The sequence below is a fragment of the Nicotiana tabacum genome, chromosome 17 (assembly GCF_000715075.1).
Source record: "Nicotiana tabacum cultivar K326 chromosome 17, ASM71507v2, whole genome shotgun sequence".
Lineage (NCBI taxonomy): Eukaryota > Viridiplantae > Streptophyta > Magnoliopsida > Solanales > Solanaceae > Nicotiana > Nicotiana tabacum.
The window spans coordinates 127,550,666-127,573,011 of record NC_134096.1 but is presented as its reverse complement, the minus strand read 5'-3'; the positions used below and the strand labels follow the sequence as shown (position 1 = coordinate 127,573,011).

General features: G+C 41.4%; 1 protein-coding gene across 1 annotated transcript; it reads left to right on the top strand.

Moving 5' to 3' along the window:
• The first annotated feature begins 1,746 nt into the window (after positions 1-1,746).
• On the top strand, positions 1,747-21,552 carry LOC107779952 (urease accessory protein G). Its single transcript, XM_075235057.1, has 7 exons — positions 1,747-1,940; positions 2,047-2,235; positions 18,233-18,293; positions 18,904-19,105; positions 19,300-19,421; positions 19,526-19,630; positions 21,287-21,552. Exons 1-7 carry the CDS (start codon positions 1,900-1,902, stop codon positions 21,368-21,370), a joined length of 804 nt encoding a protein of 267 aa, XP_075091158.1. The 5' UTR covers positions 1,747-1,899; the 3' UTR covers positions 21,371-21,552.
• Positions 21,553-22,346: the final 794 nt, after the last annotated feature.

The window sequence follows — 22,346 nt, the reverse complement described above, 5'->3', positions numbered from 1 at the left end:
CTTACTTTTCTAGGAACAATGTCCTCAATAAATTATTTCAACAAACTTGAATATTTCATGTTTTTAGGAAACTGTAATTCCTATTCCTCCACTTTTTTTTCTTTTTTTCTTTTTCTTGTTTGCACTTCATAGATAATAGATTTTGGTGTATTGTTATTTGAGGACACCAATTATGTGAATGCATCATTACATAGGAGGAAGTTTATATAGTGATTCAAACCACCCCTTGTTCCTCCTTCCCCAAACATAAAGTATGGTTTTTAGATTTCTCAAGAGTGATTAGGTAGTAATATGATGGTAAGGGAGTGAATTATTTTTGTAAATAGATAAAGAGTATTTCTCACGTTTTTACTGTGTTGACTGTTGATGGTATAAATATTTATTATTATTATTATTATTATTATTATTATTATTTTTTTTTTTTAAAAATAAAATAAAATACAATGTGATCCAGTAACATAACTTTTTAGCATTATGTTATGGAAGAGTATTAATAAATTAAAATATCAAGGAGTTTCACGAAAGCATAAGTGTGGTACAAAAAGTTTAAGAGGCTATTTTACTATTTATGCATTTGACTTGGGTAAGAATTTCACTCTTAAATCTTTTGAGGCAGCTATTATTTGCTAGATTATCGTTCCTACATTACACCAAGTCATTTACCCAAAAATAGGAAAAGTAATACTATAAGCTGAAAGAGGGGTGTGTATAGGTGATCACTTTCCCTCAGGGGAGTAAATTTATGAATCTTATTAACGTGTTGTTTTTTGGTTTATGTTCTTAATCACCTTTTCCTAGACACTGTTAAATATGTGTTTAAACAACATATTTTGGTAAATAAAGTATCACAGTTGTTATTTACACCAATCAAACTATTTATTATATTAATTAAGTGATACTCTCTCCTTACTTGTCCAGTATTCCAAAAATAAATTTCACTTTTATTTGTCACTTTTAGTATATTAAGAAAAAATAATTTCTTTTTTTCCTGTTATACTCACAATATTAATTACTCATTTTAAATTATTTTCTCAAATCCATTAAAAATATGCATCGATTAATATGTGTATCATGATAAATTATGCACTTCATTTATTATTTTTTAAAAGGTGTGCAAAGTACATAGTGGACCCGTTAGTTTCCTGGAGAACGGCGGGAGAGACTAGGCGAGACTTAAAGGCCGTAGCGAACAACTATCTAGTAAGAGGTTTTTCCTTAGGTAAAAGTGAACGGGAGTACAATTTATATAAATCACACATAGAAGCGGATCCGGGATTTAATATTTATGGATTCATGCAACAACTTCGAATAAATTTTCAATAGTAACTGAGTTCACATTCAAATATGTATAAATATTTAATAAATTTTTCGAACACATTTATACTATTTGAACAAAAACTATTATATTCACGTAAACCCGTAATTCACAAGGTGGATCCGCACATGATCACACACAACTTGTCTTGACGTAAATAGTTTGTGTGAATAAACATTTCAAGAACAAAAAACAAACGGCCCCTTACCCATAAGACTAAGTTTATTTTTGTACTTCATATATTAACTGTAACAAAGTATTCACTTTATTTTTAAAATATTGAACACTTTCATTCCTGTCCCACATTCATTAATATCAACGGTTGTTCCTCAAGTTAATGATGTGCTCTTCCCTTGAAAACTGTCCACTTCTTATTAAAATGAAGGACTATTTTTGTTCATAATTATATTGGAAGGACAAGGTTAAACAATTAGTACCATATTGAAGGGACTTATCTCCAAACTTTTCCTTGATAAAGAGATTCCGGCGGATATTTTTAATTTTAAGGAATATTCTTGCCAAGGGTTGATTGTAATCTCATCCCTTTACTGCTCCCAGCCCACCATCTCTCAAACTTGTCTCAAATGGCTTCTCAAGATCATCATCATCATGACCATAGCCATGAGTATTTTCCCTTAAGATATCTCAGCAGCAAATTGACAAACTTGATGTTTAATATTTTCTCTTGGGTTGATTCTTTACTAAATAAAATTGTCTTAATTTATCATCAGGGATGCAAAGACAACATCATGGGTAGGAGCAGATGGGAAGGTATACCATAGCCATGATGGGCTGGCTCCTCACTCTCATGAACCAATATACTCACCTGGCTACTTTACCAGAAGAGCACCTCCACTTATTAACAGGAACTTCAATGAAAGAGCTTTTACTATTGGAATTGGTGGTCCTGTTGGTACTGGGTATTTCTTGCTTTCCCTCAATTTTCATTTTCCAATTATTATCTGCATACTTGGGATGTGTGCCCAAGATTTTAGATTCGACACATCAGTAATTTTTACACTTCTTTACTAAGATGCAAAGTATTTTGCAATTTAGCCTTAATTTCATTAGTTTACCTCTCTATGCTTTTATAGCATTTCAGCTTTAGAAAATGGGAACTATTCTTGTTTACCCGAAAAATCGGATATAGTTGAATTTATAAGTAGTTCTAAGGATATGTGATATAGCTTGACATAAATCGTACGTAGAAATGGAAATATTTAGATTCTTGGCTACAGAAATGGGATATAAATTATTGAACTAGAAGAGTGAGTATGCTGAGTAAAACAAACTTAAGAGATTTATCCTTCAATAAATATGAGTAGTCTTGTCTTACAACGTGTCAACCTGCTTGTGCTTACAAGGATTCCCCTTTATAGTAGAGGGGTCTTACTTTATTTATAATAAAAAATATATAGTGGAGAACCCATGATGAATTGTCTCTTCCTCGATTCCTGCCAAGATTCTCTCCCCTAGTGCGGTTGCAACGACTCCTGTCTGCGAGCTCGATACTGGTTTGAGCTCGGTATTGGGTCGAGCCCTTGGTCTTGAGTTCGAGTTCGACATTCGGGATGAGTGTCGATCGGTCTGTGCATCTCCGACAACCTTCTCTTTGCCTTGCGGTTCGATTTGGCCATGGGCTTGATAATGATACCGAGCCGATTCTTCTATCGGTCTTGGGGCTCGAGGTTTGTTTGTACTATCCTCGGAACTCGTCTCGAGCTCACACTTCGATCGCTTACCATTCGACTCGATCAATCGTACGGAAGTCGAAACCTATTTCGACCGTATACAGATAGTCCCCACGTTTCTCAAGAAGAATGTGATGAGAAACGACATGATTTTCGACGGCTCGATCGGATGACGTTTTCACTGGGCTCGATCGTGACGTATGTGGCAACTGTCCCGTCGATTTAGTCTTTCAAGGTATTTAATGCGCGTCAGACGGTGGTCGGCCACCGCTGACACTGAACTGCCACGGAATAAACCTATAAATAGCCCTTCCATTTATCATTTACCACTTTTACATCTTCAATCTTCCAAATTTTCTTACTCTTTCTGCCTCTATTTTGCCGCTTGTAGAGCCACCTTCATCAGTGTTTGGCACCATCAACCTTTCATCTTCCTTTGCTTTTCTTTCTCTTACATCAATGGCAAAAACTTCAAAAACCGTACCTCAGAAGGAGAAAGCTTCCTCTTCACGGCCGTCCGGCGACAAGGCACCGGTAGAGCCGCCTCCCCACGAGTATGTTCCTGGCCCGTGTACTCTGACGATCGATTTTAAGGTTGAAAATCCTTCGTCGGTTCCGGGTCGATGTGAGCATGTGTCGATGTACATGTGCTCGATAACAGAGGGCCATCTCGAGGCTGTGGGGAAAGACTGCAATTGGGGTCCCGAGGTTGTGTTGCAAATTTCCTCATACGATTGTATCGGCCTCAAATCTTTCGAAGACTAATCAGGCTTCATCGTTGGGCATCGAAAGCTTTAATGTCGAGCATCGACGAAGACAAGGATCAGGGTTGGATGGGCCGTTATATTCGGGTAAGGACCCGTGACCTCATTCCGGAAGAGAAGATGCCGTTCCTCGAGGAATGAAATTTCGACCGTAAGTGGTTTTCATAAGGCGTTGCTTTTCGTATCTTTTTCTGATTCTATCTGATATCTTTCTCCGATATACAGCTGCCCCTTGGATGCCACAAGCGGTACCCGACCTCGAGGATTGGGTTCGGAAGTTAGCCTCGACTTCCTCTTATGCCGAACGCGCTTGGCGTGATTTGGCAAAAGGTAGATGGGAGGCCAAGAATCACGGTAAGAGTCACTTCTCATGTTCTTCGAAATATTTTTTATGCTCCATCCGTTACCGATTTCCTTTCGTGCAGGTGTAACCAAGGATGCCGTTTTGAGGCCTTCGAGTAGTGAGGAAGGAACCAAGTCCCCGGTCCCGGAACCGGGGAAAGATAAGAAGCGAAAAGCTGTCTCTCGGTCAGAGGATCCCAAGCCCAAAACTCGCAGGGTGAGGAGGAAGGCAATCGCTCTTTCGACGGACTCGGTCCAATGACTGAGAGAAAAAGAAGAAGATATCACCTCGGCTTTGGTGATCCGATCTGCGAAAGCTATCGAGGTCGCCAGACCTTCTGAGCCGATCACGGCTATACTGGTCGGGGTCGGTTCCGATACCCCGAGTCTCGATTAGAGCATTCCGAGCGATTCGCTTGGGACTATGATAGTGGGTCATTTGCCTTCTCTTCCGACCTTCTCTGAGGAGGCGTTAAAGGAAGCTCGAGAATTGAAGACCCCCTATATGGGCGGATGCTCTAGTGTAGGGGACCCTTTTCGGGATTGCTTTACTGGAGTCGATGATGCCTCCGATATTAGTGACGCTTCTCTTCTCCTAGAAGAGGCCCAACGTTTCATTTCTCGGGTAATGATTTTATTGTGCTTAGTTTCTTCGTTCTTTTCTAAACTTGACTTGTGTTTTTTTCCCTACTGTGCAGGCCATTAGCAGATTTCGAGTTGACCTCAGCCAGTGTGAGGTCGAGCTTCAGAAGGTCTCGGGGGAGAGAGATGCTCTGCGACTTCTTTGCAGCCAAAATGACGAGGCTATAAAGGACCACCAAGCAAATTTGGCTAAGGCTCGTGAAGAAGAGACCGAACTAGATAAGCAGGTAAGCCTCGTTCTGTTAGAGTATGGGTTTGACCCAACTGTGGAAGCTAACCCTTCGTTATCTCAGCTGCAGCAAAAGGTTGAAAAGATCTGGTTGCTTCGGGAAGAAGTCGATCAAATCAAGGCCGAATGTGACCGGTGGAAGGAGACTATCGACCGCCTCGCTGCAGAAAAAGAAACCATCTTGGCCAAATTATTATCGGCCGATGTTCAGCTTCGAAGCGTCAAGCAAAAGGGTTTGGCTCAGGCCAAGAGGATCGAGGAGCTTGAAACACGGCTTGTTGAGGCCAAGGCAGAGGTCGAGTCGTCGAAAGTCTTGGCGGACAAGTCCATTCCCGTGTATCGGGCCGATGCCGAGGCTGCTCAAATGGAGGCAAGAGAGGCAGCGGATACTGCCGACACTCGAGCACATTGGGTTGCCGAACTTGTTAAGTGTCGGTCTCGGAGGGAGACCCTCGAGAAGATACACGCTCGAGGTTTCGACCTTGCTGAAGAGATAAAAAGGGCTAAAGAACTCGAAGCTGAAGCTGAAGCCCTGGCTTCTGATGGCGATGATGACGATGATGACGATGATGATGATGGTAGCAAGAGCGGGTCCTAAGATGGGAGAGAGCCCGGTGGAGAAGAGACTGCTCTCGATGACAACCCAGAAGCTTAGCCCTTAGCTTCTATGTCGCATTTATTTATGTAAACCATCCTTGTATATCTATACAAATATATTTTTCTTTTACTGACTTACTTCGTGAAGATTTTATTTATGCTTTGTGGATGTTTTCATGAGGATTTAGGTGATTTCATCGAATTCGGCCTTCGTAGTCTTTATGGCTGAGTGAGTGTTAGCTCGAGCTCGAAATAAAAGTAGCCCACAAGCTTAGTGGTCGAGTGGGCGCTCGCCCGAACTCGAAAAATAAAAGTAGCCCACAGGCTTAGTAGTCGAGTGAACGTTCTAACTCGAAGTGAGATAGCCCTTAGGCTTTGATAATTGAGTGAGTGATTGTTTCGAACTCGAACTCAAAGTATATTAGCCTGTAAACTTTTATGATCGAGTGAGTGATTGCTCGAACTCGAAGTAAGATAGCTTTTAGGCTTTAATAATTGAGTGAGTGATTGTTCGAACTCGAAGTAAGATAGCCTTTAGGCTTTAATAATTGAGTGAGTGATTGTTTCGAACTCGAACTCAGAATATCTTAGCCCGTAGATTTTTTATGACTGAGTGAGTGATTGCTCGAACTCGAAGTAAGATAGCCTTTAGGCTTTAATAATTGAGTGAGTGTTTGTTTCGAACTCGAACTCAGAATATCTTAGCCCGTAGGCCTTTTATGACCGAGTGAGTGATTGCTCGAATTCGAAGTAAGATAGCCTTTAGGCTTTAATAATTGAGTGAGTGTTTGTTTCGAACTCGAACTCAGAATATCTTAGCCCGTAGATTTTTTATGACTGAGTGAGTGATTGCTCGAACTCGAAGTAAGATAGCCTTTAGGCTTTAATAATTGAGTGAGTGTTTGTTTCGAACTCAAACTCAGAATATCTTAGCTCGTAGGCTTTTTATGACCGAGCGAGTGATTACTCGAACTCGAAGTAAGATAGCCTTTAGGCTTTAATAATTGAGTGAGCGATTGTTTCGAACTCGAACTCAGAATATCTTAGCCCGTAGGCTTTTTATGATCGCTTGTATCAAAAATCCCTTTCATGGTGGTTGGCCTTTAAGCCTGTTTGAATCATGAAGCAGGAAAATCTTTTAAAAGTAGGAGATATCTGAAAAAGTTCTCCTTTATAAGTCATTACAAATGTGTTTGTATCTTGTGCCAGAGTTCGAGCAAAACTACGTGTTTGTGGTTCGTTTTGACCATTTGGCCCTTACACTTTTCTCTATCGAGACCTTGTTTGTCATGAATTTGATATGGAGCAACTTTCTTGTGCCGAACTTGATTTATTCGCTTGGTAGCTAGCCCCCCAGTATTCGAGGTTGATTATGAAGGAGCCTCGGATACTATTGATTTGTCCCCGGGTAGCACATAGTTGTTGTCTCGTTAAAAACCTTGCCGGAAAAACCCATTTGGGATAAAAGTCGAACTTAAGGGAAAAAGAGTACAATGCGTGCTTTGAAACTAGAGTTCTTGATGTTTTTCGTTGAATTCCTGCAATGAGTTAGTGTCGAATATACGTATATAGACACTAACAGTAATATCGTTTGAGAAGCGATATGTTCCAATTGTTTGGTAATGGTTTTTCATCTATTGCTCCAAGTTTATAAGACCATTTCCCGATTATATCGAGGATTTGATAGGGTCCTTCCCAATTTGGGCCGAGCTTCCCTTCACTAGGATCTCGAGTGTTGACGGTGACCTTCCTTAGGACCAAGTCCCCGGCCTTGAAATGGCGGAGGTTGGTTCTTCTGTTGTAGTACCTTTCGATTCGTTGTTTTTGTGCAGCCATTCGAACCAGTGCCGCCTCTCGTTTTTCATCTAATAATTCGAGGTTAGTATTCATTGCCTCGTAGTTCGATTCTTCCGATGTATGTCGGGACCTTGCGCTTGGTTCCCCGATTTCGACCGGAATTAGAGCTTCAGATCCATACACTAGGGAAAATGGGGTTGCTTCTGTACTGGATTTAGATGTTGTCCGATATCCCCAAAGGACTTCGGGCAAAATTTCTCTCCACTTTCCTTTAGCTTCGTTCAATCTTTTCTTTATGTTTTGGATGATAATCTTGTTCGTTGATTCGGCCTGTCCGTTCCCCTAGGATGATATGGTGTAGACAGTATTCTTTTTATTTTATGGTCTTCGAGGAATTTCGTCACTTTACCGCCGATAAATTGTCTACCATTGTCGCATGTTATTTCTGCTGGTATCCCAAATCGACACACGATGTGGTCCCAGATGAAATCTATAACCTCTTTTTCTCACTTTTTCGAACGCCTGTGTTTCAACCCATTTAGAGAAATAGTCAGTCATAAACAAAGTGAATTTAGCTTTACCTGGGGCTGATGGTAGAGGGCCGACGATATCCATTCCCCATTTCATGAATGGCCATGGAGAAATGACCGAATGAAGTTGCTCTCCGGGTTGATGGATCATCGGTGCAAACCTTTGACATTTATCACATTTTCGAACGAACTCCTTAGTGTCCTTCTCCATGCTATCCTAGTAGTACCCTGCTCTGATGATTTTGCGAATTAATGGTTCGACGCCGGAGTGGTTTCCACAAGTGCCTTCATGGACCTCTCGTAAAACATAATCGGTGTTTCCTGATCCCAAACATACCGCCAGTGGTCCGTCGAACGTCCTTCTGTATAATGTTCCATCTTCGACCAGCGTGAATCGAGCAACCTTGGTTCGTAGAACCCTCGATTCTTTAGGGTTCGATGGGAGTTTTCCGTTCTTTAAATATTCAATATACTTATTCCTCCAATCCCAGGTTAAGCTCGTGGAATTTATTTCGGCATGTCCATCCTCTGTTACAGATCTCGAGAGTTGAACGACAGTCCCCGAGTTGATCTTATCTTCCTCGACCGACGATCCCAAATTTGCGAGTGCGTCGGCCTCATAGTTTTGTTCTCGAGGCACATGTTGTAGGGTCCATTCTTTGAAACGGTGTAGAGTTACCTGTAATTTGTCCAAATACCTTTGCATCATATCTTCTCGAACCTCGAAAGTTTTGTTTACTTGGTTTCCCACTAGTAAAGAGTCACATTTGGCTTTAATGACTTATGTTTCCAGGCTTTTAGCTAGCTCAAGACCTGCAATCATGGCCTCGTACTCGACCTCATTGTTAGTTAATCTAGTGGTTTTGATGGATTGTCTAATAATGCCACCTGTGGGAGGTTTTAGTACGATGTCAAGCCCGGACCCCTTCACATTTGAAGCACCATCTGTGTAGAGGGTCCAAACCCCCGACGACGTACCCGATTTTAGCAAGAGTTCCTTTTCAAGTTCGGGTACGAGGGTTGGCGTGAAATCGGCCACGAAGTCTGCTAAAATTTGGGACTTGATGGTTGTACGGGGTTGATATTCGATATCGTACCCACTTAGTTCGACGGCCCGTTTGGCCAATCGACCCGATAGTTCGGGCTTGTGCAAAATATTGCGAAGTGGGTAAGTGGTCAAAACGCATATGGGGTGACATCGAAAGTATGGTCTTAACTTTCTAGAGGCGCTTACTAGTGCAAGTGCTTGAGTGATCAACCATCCGACACGAATTGAGCTTTACAATTGCGAATGACATGAAAATAACAGTTACCTTCAATTTCAAAATAATGGCAAGCCACAAAATAAGGATTAGGGCGAAGCTAAACTTTCAGTCAGAGCAGCAGCCTCTGAGTTCAATTTACTAGTGTCTGTGAGAAAGCACGGGAGAAAATATGTTATTGATATTGGATGATAAATACAATACAAGAGGTCCCTATTTATAGCTATACACTACAAGGAGATATTACTCCTCTTCCAATGTGGGACAAGACTACACTATACATATCTATAAACTAACACTCCCCCTCAAGCCGGTGCATACACATCATATGTACCGAGCTTGTTACACATGTAACTAATACGAGAACCAGTAAGAGACTTAGTGAAAATATCTGCTAGTTGATCATTCGACTTTACAAACTTTGTAACAATATCTCCTGAAAGTATTTTTTCTCTGACAAAGTGACAGTCGATCTCAATGTGTTTAGTCCTCTCATGGAACACCGGATTTGACGCAATATGAAGAGCAGCTTGGTTATCACACACTAGTTCCATCTTGCTGATTTCTCCGAACTTTGACTCCTTGAGCAACTGCTTGACCCAAACTAACTCACACGTCGCCATAGCCATGGCTCGATATTCGGCTTCAGCGCTAGATCGAGCAACTACGTTCTGTTTCTTGCTCGTCTACGAGACCAAATTACCTCCTACTAGAACACAATATCCAGACGTAGAACGTCTATCAAAAGGTGATCCTGCCCAATCAGCATCTGTGTACCCAACAATCTGCTCGTGGTCTCGATCCTCGAATAGTAATCCTTTACCTAGAGCTGACTTTTTATACCGAAAAATGCGAACAACTGCATCCCAGTGACTATCACAGGGAGAATCCATAAACTGACTTACAAGACTCACCGGAAGAGAAATGTCAGGTCTAGTCACTGTGAGGTTATTCAATTTGCCAACCAACCTCCTATATCTCGTAGGGTCTCTAAGAGGTTCCCCCGTCCAGGCAGAAGCTTAGCATTCGGATTCATAGGAGAGTCAATAGGTCTGCAACCCATCATTCCAGTCTCCTCAAGAATGTCTAAGGCATACTTCCGCTGTGAAATAACAAAATCTGAGCTAGACTGAGCGACCTCAATACCTAGAAAATACTTCAATCTGCCCAGATCCTTAGTCTGGAAGTGCTGAAAGAGATGTTGCTTCAGATTAGTAATACCATCTTGATCATTACCAGTAATAACAATATCATCAACATAAACCACTAGATAAAAACACAGATTAGGAGCAGAATGCCGATAAAACACAGAGTGATCAGCCTCACTACGAGTCATGCCAAACTCCTGAATAATTGTGCTGAACTTACCAAACCAAGCTCGAGGGGACTGTTTCAAACCATATATACCTGCGCAATCTGCACACACAACCATTAAACTCCCCTTGAGCAACAAAACCAGATGATTGCTCCATATAAACTTCTTCCTCAAGATCACCGTGGAGAAAAACATTTTTAATGTCTAATTGATAAAGAGGCCAATGATGTACAACAGCCATGGACAAAAAGAGATGAACAAATGTTACTTTAGCCACGGGAGAGAAAGTATCACTATAATCATGCCCAAAAATCTGAGTATATCCTTTTGCAACAAGACGAGCCTTAAGCCGATCAACCTGGCCATCCGGGCCGACTTTGACTGCATAAACCCAACGACAACCAACAATAGACTTACCTGCAGGAAGAGGAACAAGCTCCCAAGTGTCACTCGCATGTAAAACAGACATCTCGTCAATCATAGCATGTCGCCATCCTGGATGAGATAGTGCCTCACCTGTAGACTTAGGGATAGAAACAATGGACAAAGAAGATATAAAAGTATAATGTGGTGACGACAGACGATGATAACTTAAACCGACATAGTGGGGATTAGGATTAAGTGTGGATCGTACACCTTTGCGGAGTGCAATTGGTTGACTAAGAGGAGACAAGTCCGCAGTAGGTGCAGAATCTAATGCGGGGCGTGAATCACCTGGGCCTGATGCTGGATGTGGACGACGATGATAAGTCAAGAGTGGTGGAGCTGCAGAAGGTTGAACTGGATTATGTGGAGGAACTGGAGCTATAGGTGGTAGAGCTACAACTGGAGTTGTAAGTGGTGGAGCTGGAGTGACTGAATCTCCAAAAGATGAAACTGGTAGTACCTCAGAAATATCTAAGTGATGACCTGAACCTGTGAAGTATGATTGGGTTTCAAAGAAGGTAACATCAGCGGACATAAGGTACCGCTGGAGGTCAGGAGAGTAGCATCGATACCCCTTTTGTGTTCTCGAGAAACCCAAAAATACGCACTTAAGAGCACGAGGAGCTAACTTATCTGTTCCTGGAGTAAGGTTATGGACAAAACAAATGCTTCCAAAGATACGGGGTGGAAGAGAGAACAAAGGTAAGTGGGGAAACATGACAGAGAATGGAACTTGGTTCTGGATAGCTAATGATGGCATACGATTAATACGATAGCAAGATGTAAGAACGGCATCCCCCAAAAACGCAACGGAGCATGAGATTGTATGAGTAGGGTACGAGCAGTTTCAATAAGATGTCTATTCTTTCTTTCAGCTACGCCATTTTGTTGAGATGTGTACGGACAAGATGTTTGATGAATAATCCCATGAGATTTCATAAACTGGTGAAATGGGGAAGACAAATACTCTCGGGCATTATCACTACGAAATATGCGAATAGAAACCCCAAATTGATTTTGAATTTTAGCGTGGAAGGTCTGGAAAATAGAAAATAGCTCAGATCGATTTTTTATCAAAAATATCCAAGTGCACCTGGAATAATCATCAATGAAACTGACAAAGTAGCGGAATCCTAAGGTGGAACCCCGACTAGGACCCCAAACATCTGAATGGACTACAGTAAAATGTGACTCTGCTCGATTATCAAGACGCCGAGGGAAATGGGAGCGGGTATGCTTACCGAGCTGACATGACTCACACTCTAGAGCTGACAAGTGAGATAAACCAGATACCATTTTCTGAAGTTTTGACAAACTGGGATGTCCCAACCGTTTATGTAATAAATCTGGTGAATCAGTAACAAGACAAGATGTGAATCCATGTGATTTAGCAAGGATAAGGTAATAAAGTCCGTTTGATTCACGCCCGGTACCAATGATCTGCCCTGTACTGCGTTCCTGTATAAAAATATGGTCATCAAGAAATAAAATAACGCATTTAAGTGATTTGGCTAAGCGACTAACAACTATGAGATTAAAAGGACTATTGGGAACAAAAAGGACTGAATCTAAAGGTAAGGAAGGAAGTGGGCTTTTGCTTGACCTATTGCAGTTGCCATGGTTTGAGACCCAATGGCCATTGTGACTTTTGGAAGAGATTGAGTATACGAAATACTCCCTCCGTTTCAATTTATGTGAACCTATTTCCTTTTTAGTCCGTGCCAAAAAGAATGACCTATTTCCTTATTTGGAAACAATCTACCTTTATTCAATGATTTATAGCCACAAAATATATGTGCCTCATTTTACACCACAAGTTCAAAAGTCTTCTCTCTTTTCTTAAACTCCGTGCCCAATCAAATGGGTTCACATAAATTGAAACGGAGGGAGTAGTAGTGAAAAGAGATTTGTTACCAGAAATATGATCTGATGCACCTGAATCAATGACCCAAGACTCAGAGAGTGAAGATTGGGAGAAACAAGTCACGCTATTACCTGTTTGAACAACAGAAGCTATCTCAGAAGATGTCTGCTTACATGTTTTATACTGAAGGAACTCAATATACTCTGCTAAAGAAACCATCCGACTATTCAAAGTATTGGTTCCCATGTCGCTACAATTTGTAGTAGTAGGGTTAACTTGAAATAGTGGAAATAAGTAACTCATGTGAGAAAACTGAAGAAAGAAAAACACTGTTTACAGCTGGAAAACAGAACACTGTTCTGCGCCGGAAACACTGTAGCTCGTCGGAAAATTCCAAAGTTGTCAGAATTTGTTGTAACTAGGATGGATAGACTCGGAATTCCTTTGCGAGTAAGCTGTCCTGAAGAAATATTTTCAAAAAATGGCCAGAAAGGTCACTATTCACGCCGGAAAATATAAAAGTGGCCGGAATTTGATTTGAATTAGATGGGTAGGCTCGAAATTTTGAGGAGAGCACACTGTCCTGAAGAAGCTTCGCGAAAAAATGGCCGGAACCCTCGCTGGAAAAGTTGTTGCCGGCGCGTGGAGGAGCGTGGCTGCTTTTCTGCCGGATAAAATTTTAGGGGTTGGTAGTCGGAGGGTGATCTACCTCGTGATGGTGTTGGTTTTAGCACAACACCGACAGAAAGTGACTTTCACTTAGATAAGCCTTAGGTCACCGGAAAAATTACACGATGACTAAGTTCTTTCTTCCCGGTTAACGCTGGAATGACGCACATCGATCTTTTCTCATTAATGCCCTGATACCATGTGAGAAAGCACGGGAGAAAATATGTTATTGATATTGGATGATAAATACAATACAAGAGGTCCCTATTTATAGCTATACACTACAAGGAGATATTACTCCTCTTCCAATGTGGGACAAGACTACACTATACATATCTATAAACTAACAGGCTCAATAGGTACCGCTTCAATTGTTCTAGTGCCTGTTGGCATTCCGGGGTACAGGCGAAATCGTACTTCCTTTTGAGTAGAGAGAAGAAATTGTGGCTTCGATCTGATGACCTTGAAATGAATCGGCCTTAGGCAGCTATTCGCCCGGTCAACCTTTGTACTGCTTTCACGTTATCCACGACGGTGATGTCTTTGATGACCTTAATTTTGTCGGGGTTGATCTCGATTCCCCGTCGATACCCTGAAACCAAGGAACTTGCCCGATCCAACCCTGAAAGCACATTTATCGGGGTTGAGCTTCATGTTGTATTTCCTTAAAGATCTTGAACGTTTCCTGCAAATGAGTCAAATGGTCCTCTGCGCGCAGGGACTTAACTAGCATGTCATCAATGTAAACTTCCATCGACTTACCTATTTGTTCTTCGAACATTTTATTCACTAGGCGTTGGTAAGTAGCTCCTGCGTTTTAGGCCCGAATGACATTACATTATAGCAATAGGTTCCGTACTTGGTGATAAATGAAGTCTTTTCCTGGTCCTCCAGGTTCATTCGAATTTGATTGTACCCGGAGTAGGCGTCGAGAAAAGTAAGGATCTCGTGACCGGCTGTGACATCGATCATGCGATCGATGCTAGGCAGCGGAAAAGAATCTTTGGGGCATGCTTTGTTTAGATCTTTATAATCTACGCACATTCTAAGTTTGTTCCCCTTTTTAGGGACTAAAACTACGTTGGCTAACTACTCGGGATATTTTACTTTCCGAATTGACCCTATTTTGAGAAGTTTAGTTACCTCATCCTTTACAAATACGTGTTTTACCTCGGACTGAGGTCTTCTTTTTTGCTTCACCGGTTTGAACCTAGGGTCCAAGCTCAGCTGGTGCGTTGTTATCGACGGTAGGATCCCTGCCATGTCTAAATGAGACCAAGCAAAATAGTCTATGTTATTGCTATTTGGTTTCTCGTCTATCTTTAGCGCTCGATCTTTCCGAGACCGATAGCGTTGGTATCGGTGTTACCTCATCGACCGCAAACATTTCCTTCGCAGCATGTTGCTCCCCGTATACTGTTTTCACGCCGTCCGACGTAGGAAATTTCATTACTTGGTGGAGGGTCGAAGGCACTGCCTTCATATTATGGATCCAAGGTCTTCCGAGTAGGGCATTGTACCTTATATCCCCTTCGATTACGTGGAATTTGGTATTTTGGATGGTTCCAGCTACATTCACTGGTAGAGTAATCTCCCCTTTAGTCGTTTCACTGGCCATATTGAAATCGTTCAAGACCCGAGCTGCGGGCACGACTTGATTCTGCAAACCGAGCTGCTCCACTACCCAAGATCGGATGATATTTGCAGAGCTACCTGGATCTACTAAAACACGCTTAACTTGAGCTTTATTTAATAGGATAGAAATTACTAGAGCGTCGTTGTGAGGTTGAGAGATGCCCTCGGCTTCTTCAATTCCGAATGATAAAGTGCCCTCGGGTAAATAACCTCGAGTTCGTTTTTCCCCTGTGGCCGGTATCTTGCCGTACTTGAGCACGGGTCCCTGTGGAGTATCGACCCCACCGATGATCATATAAATGATATGCAGAGGTTCCTCTTGTTTTTCCTTTTTGCTGGCGTCCCTCTCTCTGAAGTGATTCTTGGCTCGGTCACTGAGGAACTCTCGAAGGTGGCCCTCATCGAATAGGCGGGCTACCTCTTCTCTTAATTGTTTGCAATCCTCGGTCTTGTGGCCATGCGTGCCGTGATACTTGCACATCGAATTCGGGTTTCTTTGGGAAGGGCCGGCTTGCATGGGTCTGGGCCACCTAGTATCTTTGATTCTTCCGATCGCCGATACAATGCCCGATGCGTCGACGCTAAAATTGTACTCCGATAGTCGAGATGCCTCTATAGGATCGCCATATTTATCGAAGCCACTCTTGCTCATAAGACCCCGAGAACTTTGTCCTCGGTCACTCCTTCGATTGTTCCGAGCGCAATTGCGCGCTGAGCCGTTGTTCAATCGATCTGCGACGTACGGTTGATATCGGTCTCTGTTCGACCTTCGTTCTCTGTCGATATCCCTCTTGTTTTTAATAGCTGCCCTGTTCTGGTGCATGGATCCGGAAGGAGCTCCCAACTGGTCGTCTTCGACCCTGATTTTTGACTGATATCAGTTGTGTACATCCGCCCACATTATTGCTGGATACTCGATCAAGTTTTGCTTCAGCCGACGTGATGCTATTGAACTTTGCTCGTTCAACCCTTGGGTGAAAGCTTGGACGGCCCAGTCATCTGTGACCAGTGGCAATTCCATGCGTTCCATTTGAAATCGGGACTCGAACTCCCTCAGCATTTCATTACCGCTTTGCTTTACTTTGAAGATGTCCGATTTCCTTGTTGCAACCTTTATGGCACCAGCATGTGCCTTTACAAACGAATCCGCTAACATGGCAAAAGAATCGATGGAATTTGGGGGCAAATTATGATACCAATTCATCGCTCCCTTCGAGAGGGTCTCTCCGAATTTTTTCAATAACACGGATTCGATCTCGTCGTCTTTCAAATCGTTACCCTTGATGGCACACGTGTACGAGGTGACGTGTTCGTTGGGATCGGTCGTACCGTTATATTTGGGAATTTCGGTCATACGAAATTTTTTGAGGATTGGTTTTGGGGCTGCACTCGAGGGAAAAGGCTTTTGGATGAATTTCTTCGAATCTAGCCCTTTTATTATTGGTGGAGCTCCCGGGATCTGATCGACCCTGGAATTATATGTTTATACTTTTTTATTGTTGGCTTTGACTCGTTTTGTGAGTTCCTCGAGCAATTTAGTAATTTCGGGAGTAGTCGACGATTCTTGCTCGTTTGACTTCACTATGGCTGGCTCCGTTCTATGGGTGGTTTCCCGAAGCGGATCGGGTTCCGGCCTGCTTTGTACATGAGTTTGGCTCTGCAACTGAGCTATCGCTATTTGCTGGGCTTGTAACATCTCGAAGATCATTCGTAAGCTGACTCCGATCTCCTCCACGTTATTGGCGTCTCGAGTTACGGATCGAGTACCGCCTTGAATGCTTTTTTCCGGTTCGGAACATTGGTTCGCCTCAAGAGCCACTTGTGAGTTGACATCTAGTGGTACTTCGACTCGGATTTCGGGTACTTCGACTCGAGCTTTAGTGACATCGTTAAGTGGCCTTCCGGCCCTGGGTATCAAGTTGTTGGTTTCATCCTGAAGGCCGGCTTCGTGGTCGATAGGTAAAGCCATGAATCGAGAGTTTGCCATTCCTGATTCGGAGTTGTAAACTGGTGCGTATTGCTGATTTGTATCAAACAACCACTGTTATCCTTAGCCCCACGGTGGGCGCCAAACTGTTTACCCGAAAAATCAGATATAGTTGAATTTATAAGTAGTTCTAAGGATATGTGATATAGTTTGACATAAATCGTACGTAGAAGTGAAAATATTTTGATTCTTGGTTATAGAAATGGGATATAAATTATTGAACTAGAAGAGTGAGTATGCTGAGTAAAACAGGCTTAAGAGATTTATCCTTCAATAAATAGGAGTAGTCTTTTCTTACAATGTGTCAACCTGCTTGTGCTTACAAGGATTCCCCCTTTCTAGTAGAGGGGTCTTACTTTATTTATAATAAAAAATATATAGTGGAGAACTCATGATAAATTGTCTTTTCCTCGATCCCTGCCAAGATTCTCTCCCCTAGTGCGGTTGCAACGGGTCCTGTCTGCGAGCTCGATACTGGCTCGAGCTCGGTATTGCGTCGAGCCTTTGGTCTTGAGTTCGAGTTCGACATTCGGGACGAGTGTCGATCGGTCTGTGCATCTCCGACAACCTTCTCTTTGCCTTGCGGTTCGATTTGGCCATGGGCTTGATAATGATACCGAGCCGATTCCTCTATCGGTCTTGGGGCTCGAGGCTTGTTTGTACTATCTTCGGAACTCGTCTCGAGTTCACACTTCGATCGCTTACCATTCGAACTCGATCAAATGTACGGAGGCCGAAACCTATTTCGACCGTATACAATTCTATTTCTTTCTTTCTTTCTTTTGTGGGAAGGGGTGAGTAGTAACTGCTGAAAAGGGTGATAGGAGTGAGTAGAAAAAAGAGACCTTGAGAAACGAGAGCACAAGGAGGATTTTCTTTCAGGTGCAGCAAGCCAAGTGAAAAATTGCACCTTTTTTTTTCAGATTAAAAATAATTGAGTCCTTAGAACCCTGCAGATTATGTGTGTGTTTCCGACTGTGTGCACATGCATTTTCCTTTTTCACTTCAAGTTTCATAAGGTACTGCGGTGAATTGAATTCTATTCTACGTTAGTCTTTGCTGTTGCTTTTCTTCCTCACTTAAGTTTTTTCCCTTCTGTAATTAGCTTGTATGATTTTGGTTGAACGAGTTGACATCTAAAGGGACTAAACAATCTTTCATTTGCAGGAAAACAGCTTTAATGCTAGTATTATGTAAACTCCTAAGGGACAGATACAGTCTTGCAGCAGTATGTACCGCCAAATGATTTTTCTTTCTTTCTCCATAATCCATGTTTACTTCATGAACGAGTGTTAGTCCGCATTGGTGTTTATAATTTGAGGATTCCCTTTTGTCATTTGAAGTACAAAACTATAGTTTAATCAATGGTCCTCATCATTAGAAATTCTAGATGAAGATGCAATTATGTGCAATATGCCTTGTAATTGAGTCTTTCAAGTGACATAACAATATCCTGTATCACACTTGCCTTTTGAAGACTAATCGGATATGTCATGTTCTTTTTCTTTCTTCATTAAGAACTCCTCCCTCTACATCACAGATTGACATTGCAGAAACTTCAAACCAAATTTCGGGACTTTACTAGACATTTCTTAGTTTGACAGGAAATAAAATATGTGCAAGTATGTGTTTGGTATGCAGAAACTCTATGCTCTTTCATCACTTTCCGAACAATGAGTTATTTAAGTTTTGATATATTGCTCCACTATTAACTTTGTTGATCTACAACATATGGTAATGCAGTATATAGTGCAAGTCCATGTTCATGAAATCTTAGCTTTTTTAAATTTGAAGATATAGAATGAATTTTGTCTTTGTTAAGATGCATTTCTTTGTAGGTTACAAATGATATATTCACAAAAGAAGATGGAGAGTTCTTAATAAAACATGGAGCTCTTCCGGAGGAAAGGATTCGAGCCGTGGAAACAGGAGGATGCCCACATGCTGCTATAAGGGAAGATATAAGCATTAACCTTGGACCTCTTGAGGAGCTTTCTAACTTGTACAAAGCAGATATATTACTTTGTGAATCTGGTGGAGGTAATTGGTCATAGAAACTGTTTGCGGACACAACTAAATTGGATACTTAAGTTTGTATTTGCAGTAAAATGATGATCCTCTGGCTGACACTTCTTTACTTGGTTTGATAAGAAGATAGGATTATCACTATGATCAGATATAACCTGTTTAAGTTTAGGGTTTATCGTCATTTAACCAAATTTCCTTCAATGCAGACAACCTAGCTGCCAACTTCAGTAGGGAACTTGCTGATTACATAATCTACATAATAGATGTATCAGGTGGTGATAAAATTCCTCGGAAAGGAGGTCCTGGAATTACCCAAGCAGATCTCCTTGTATGTTTCTTATTTTGCATGTTTGACTTGTTAAATTTATCAGTTGTAAACTTCTGTATACACATGGTCAAATTATCATTTAATTGTTGGTTCTTAAATTGTAGGTGATAAATAAAACCGATTTGGCACCAGCTGTAGGAGCAGATTTGTCTGTCATGGAGCGTGATGCACTTCGGATGCGGGACGGTGGTCCTTTTGTTTTTGCTCAGGTTTATTACTTTTCTCGTCCCTATTCAATTTTCTTGCTATTTTATTAGTATAAACAACACTCCCAATCAAATCACGGCCATTCATACTGTGTAGCAATTTGCTAGAATATTGCGCAATGTTAGATGATAACTATATTTGGAAGAGAATAGGACTTCTTGCCTCCCCTCTTTTTGTAGATAAGATTAAGTTTCAAATGTAAATTCAAACTCCCTCTCTTTTAGATTAGTTAGGATATTATGCCATTATATTCTCAAACTGTTGTAGATCCTCAAATATAAATACAATTCACTGAAGCCTTGGTGATTGAACAAAACCAACGGCTGAACTCTTCTCTTCATCTTCTAATTTAGTATCAAGAGCCGATTTTTTTCCCATGGACACTTCCAACCAGTCCAGCACCAATGTTGCTGCTGTTCAGCCGCACTCCTCTTCTTCAACACATCTTTCTATCATTGATTCCAACTCCCAAACAGTTGCTCTTCCCGGCCTTCCAATAAAACTTGATCGGGACAATTACTACCTTTGGCAATCCACTGTATACTCTGCATTTGAAGCCTTTGATTGGAAGCTCATCTTGATGGATCTGATATTCCACCAGCTACTATCTCAACTTCTGTTGAGGCCACATCTGTACCCCAACCTAATCCAGCCTTCACAACATGGAAAAAGAGGGATAAAATTCTTCTCTTATGGCTGAAAACAACCATTAACCAATCTATCCTACCCTACATAATGCACATCCGCACCACTCATGAAAGCTTGGTCATATCTTTCTAACCTCTATCAATCCCAATCCTGTGCTCGTGTGATGCAACTTCGCCACCAACTTCAAACCACTACTAAGGGGTGTTTCTCCATTATGGAATATGTTGATAAGAAAAGTACAATATCCCATAGCCTCGCTCTTGCTGCCCGTCCCATCACAGATGAAGAACTTACGAGCTCCATCCTGTTTGGCCTAGACTCCTCATACGGCCCTTTTCGCTCTGCAATCAACCCTCAACTTGAGAACCTCACTACTGACTCTCTCCTAGGTCTACTTCTCCGGGAAGAGGAGAAACTTGCAGAGGAAAACAAAGCCCTTCAACTTCAAGCCAATGCTAAATCATGGTATCAAAGCCAGGCCCATCTCAATTATTGTTACCGATGTTGGGCCCCCATTTATGTTGTCCACGCTCCGGTTTGCATGCTTGGGCGTGAGGGGGTGTTGAGTTATCCCACATCGGAGGGATTTGAGGTCCTTGGTCTCTTTATATGGTCTTGGGCAATCCTCACCTCATAAGCTAGCTTTTGGGGTTGAGTTTGGCCCAAGGTCCATTTATCGTGCAAATGTGCGATTAGGAAAAGTGCTAGAGTGCGAGGATAGGATTGTAGGAATGCTTGGACTAGACTTGTGCTGATATATCCTGCACCACATTCCTTGAACTAGGCTTGTGCTAATATATCCTGCACCAGTGTGTGCGCCATCCAATTGACACTATATATGTTGGTTGGTTCGTTGATACTGCTTAGTGTTTACCTACAACACGGAAAGATGTTCCAGGGTTATCTTGAAATTGACTCTCATATTGTAATTTTAACATTCACTATCTGATAAAAGTGTCTGGCATATTTTCATTTCCTATTGCAATATGAATGTGTTAATTCAACTGCAGGTGAAGCATGGGGTTGGCGTAGAGGACATAGTGAACCATATTTTACAAGCTTGGGTAGTTGCAACCGGCAATAAGAAGCACTGAAATGTCAACGAAAACTAGTACTCGAACAATGTGTATCTTTTGGCTTCTCCTATGCCCATCTGATGTTCAATTTCATGTGTCTGGACTAATGTAATCTTCTCAATAATGTGCTTTTACATAGTTTATGTACCAAAAGTATGTAGCTTACAATTTTCTCATATTTATTTTGGTTCGTTTGGTCATTCTTCCTTCGCCTAAGTGTGAAATGTTGCTCGATATTACTTGTTTCATAGTGTTCTGCAGTCCTTTTTTGCTGACAATAAAAACCAAAATTTACAATTATGGCACACTATCCTCTTATCACTATTAAACTGGAAGTGTATGCAAAAGGATGTTAGGATTTTTTATTGAGCTTTTTATGAAAGATGTAGAATATTTTCGAACATTCCAGGGTATGGTACTTTTGTATTACTTTTTAGATCTGTAACATTTGTTTATTTTTATTAGAAGAAAGTAAGGGTGGCAAGTGGGCCGGTCTCGGGTCTAAACGGGCCAAGTGGGCCGGTCCAAACGGTCCCGGGCTAAACGGTTATTTTGTAGGGACCGGCCTGGGATCGGGATCGTTTGGTCCCGGGCTAAACGGTCCCGGCCCGCGGGCTAAATGGGCTAAGTGGGCTCAATAGATTTAAAAAAAAAATTAAATAGATATTAGAGACAAAAGGATATTAAAAAAAAGATCTAAAGCAATGCTTTGTAAATTTTATTATAGAATTGTGGCCTAAATTTTATTTAACATCCTAAATTTTAACATTCAATATTTAATATCGAATATAGCTTATCAAATATAACTTATATATATACTATATACTATACTATATATACATCTTATATATATATATATATATATATACTTTTTAGTAGTAACATGAAATAACGAAAGTATGGTACTTCTTAGCTGATATAAATATGAAATGATAGAAGATAAAGTTTTAGCTCAACTTAGATTACAGTTTCAACTAAAACTGAGTTGAGTTAA

What these genes read in the sequence shown, in the direction of transcription:
- LOC107779952 (XM_075235057.1), top strand. Translation starts at nt 1,900, where the DNA reads ATGGCTTCTCAAGATCATCATCATCATGACCATAGCCATGA. An exon ending in GGTGGTCCTGTTGGTACTGG is followed by an intron (nt 2,236 to 18,232) that starts GTATTTCTTGCT and finishes TTTCATTTGCAG; the next exon opens with GAAAACAGCTTTAATGCTAG. An exon ending in GTCCTTTTGTTTTTGCTCAG is followed by an intron (nt 19,631 to 21,286) that starts GTTTATTACTTT and finishes ATTCAACTGCAG; the next exon opens with GTGAAGCATGGGGTTGGCGT.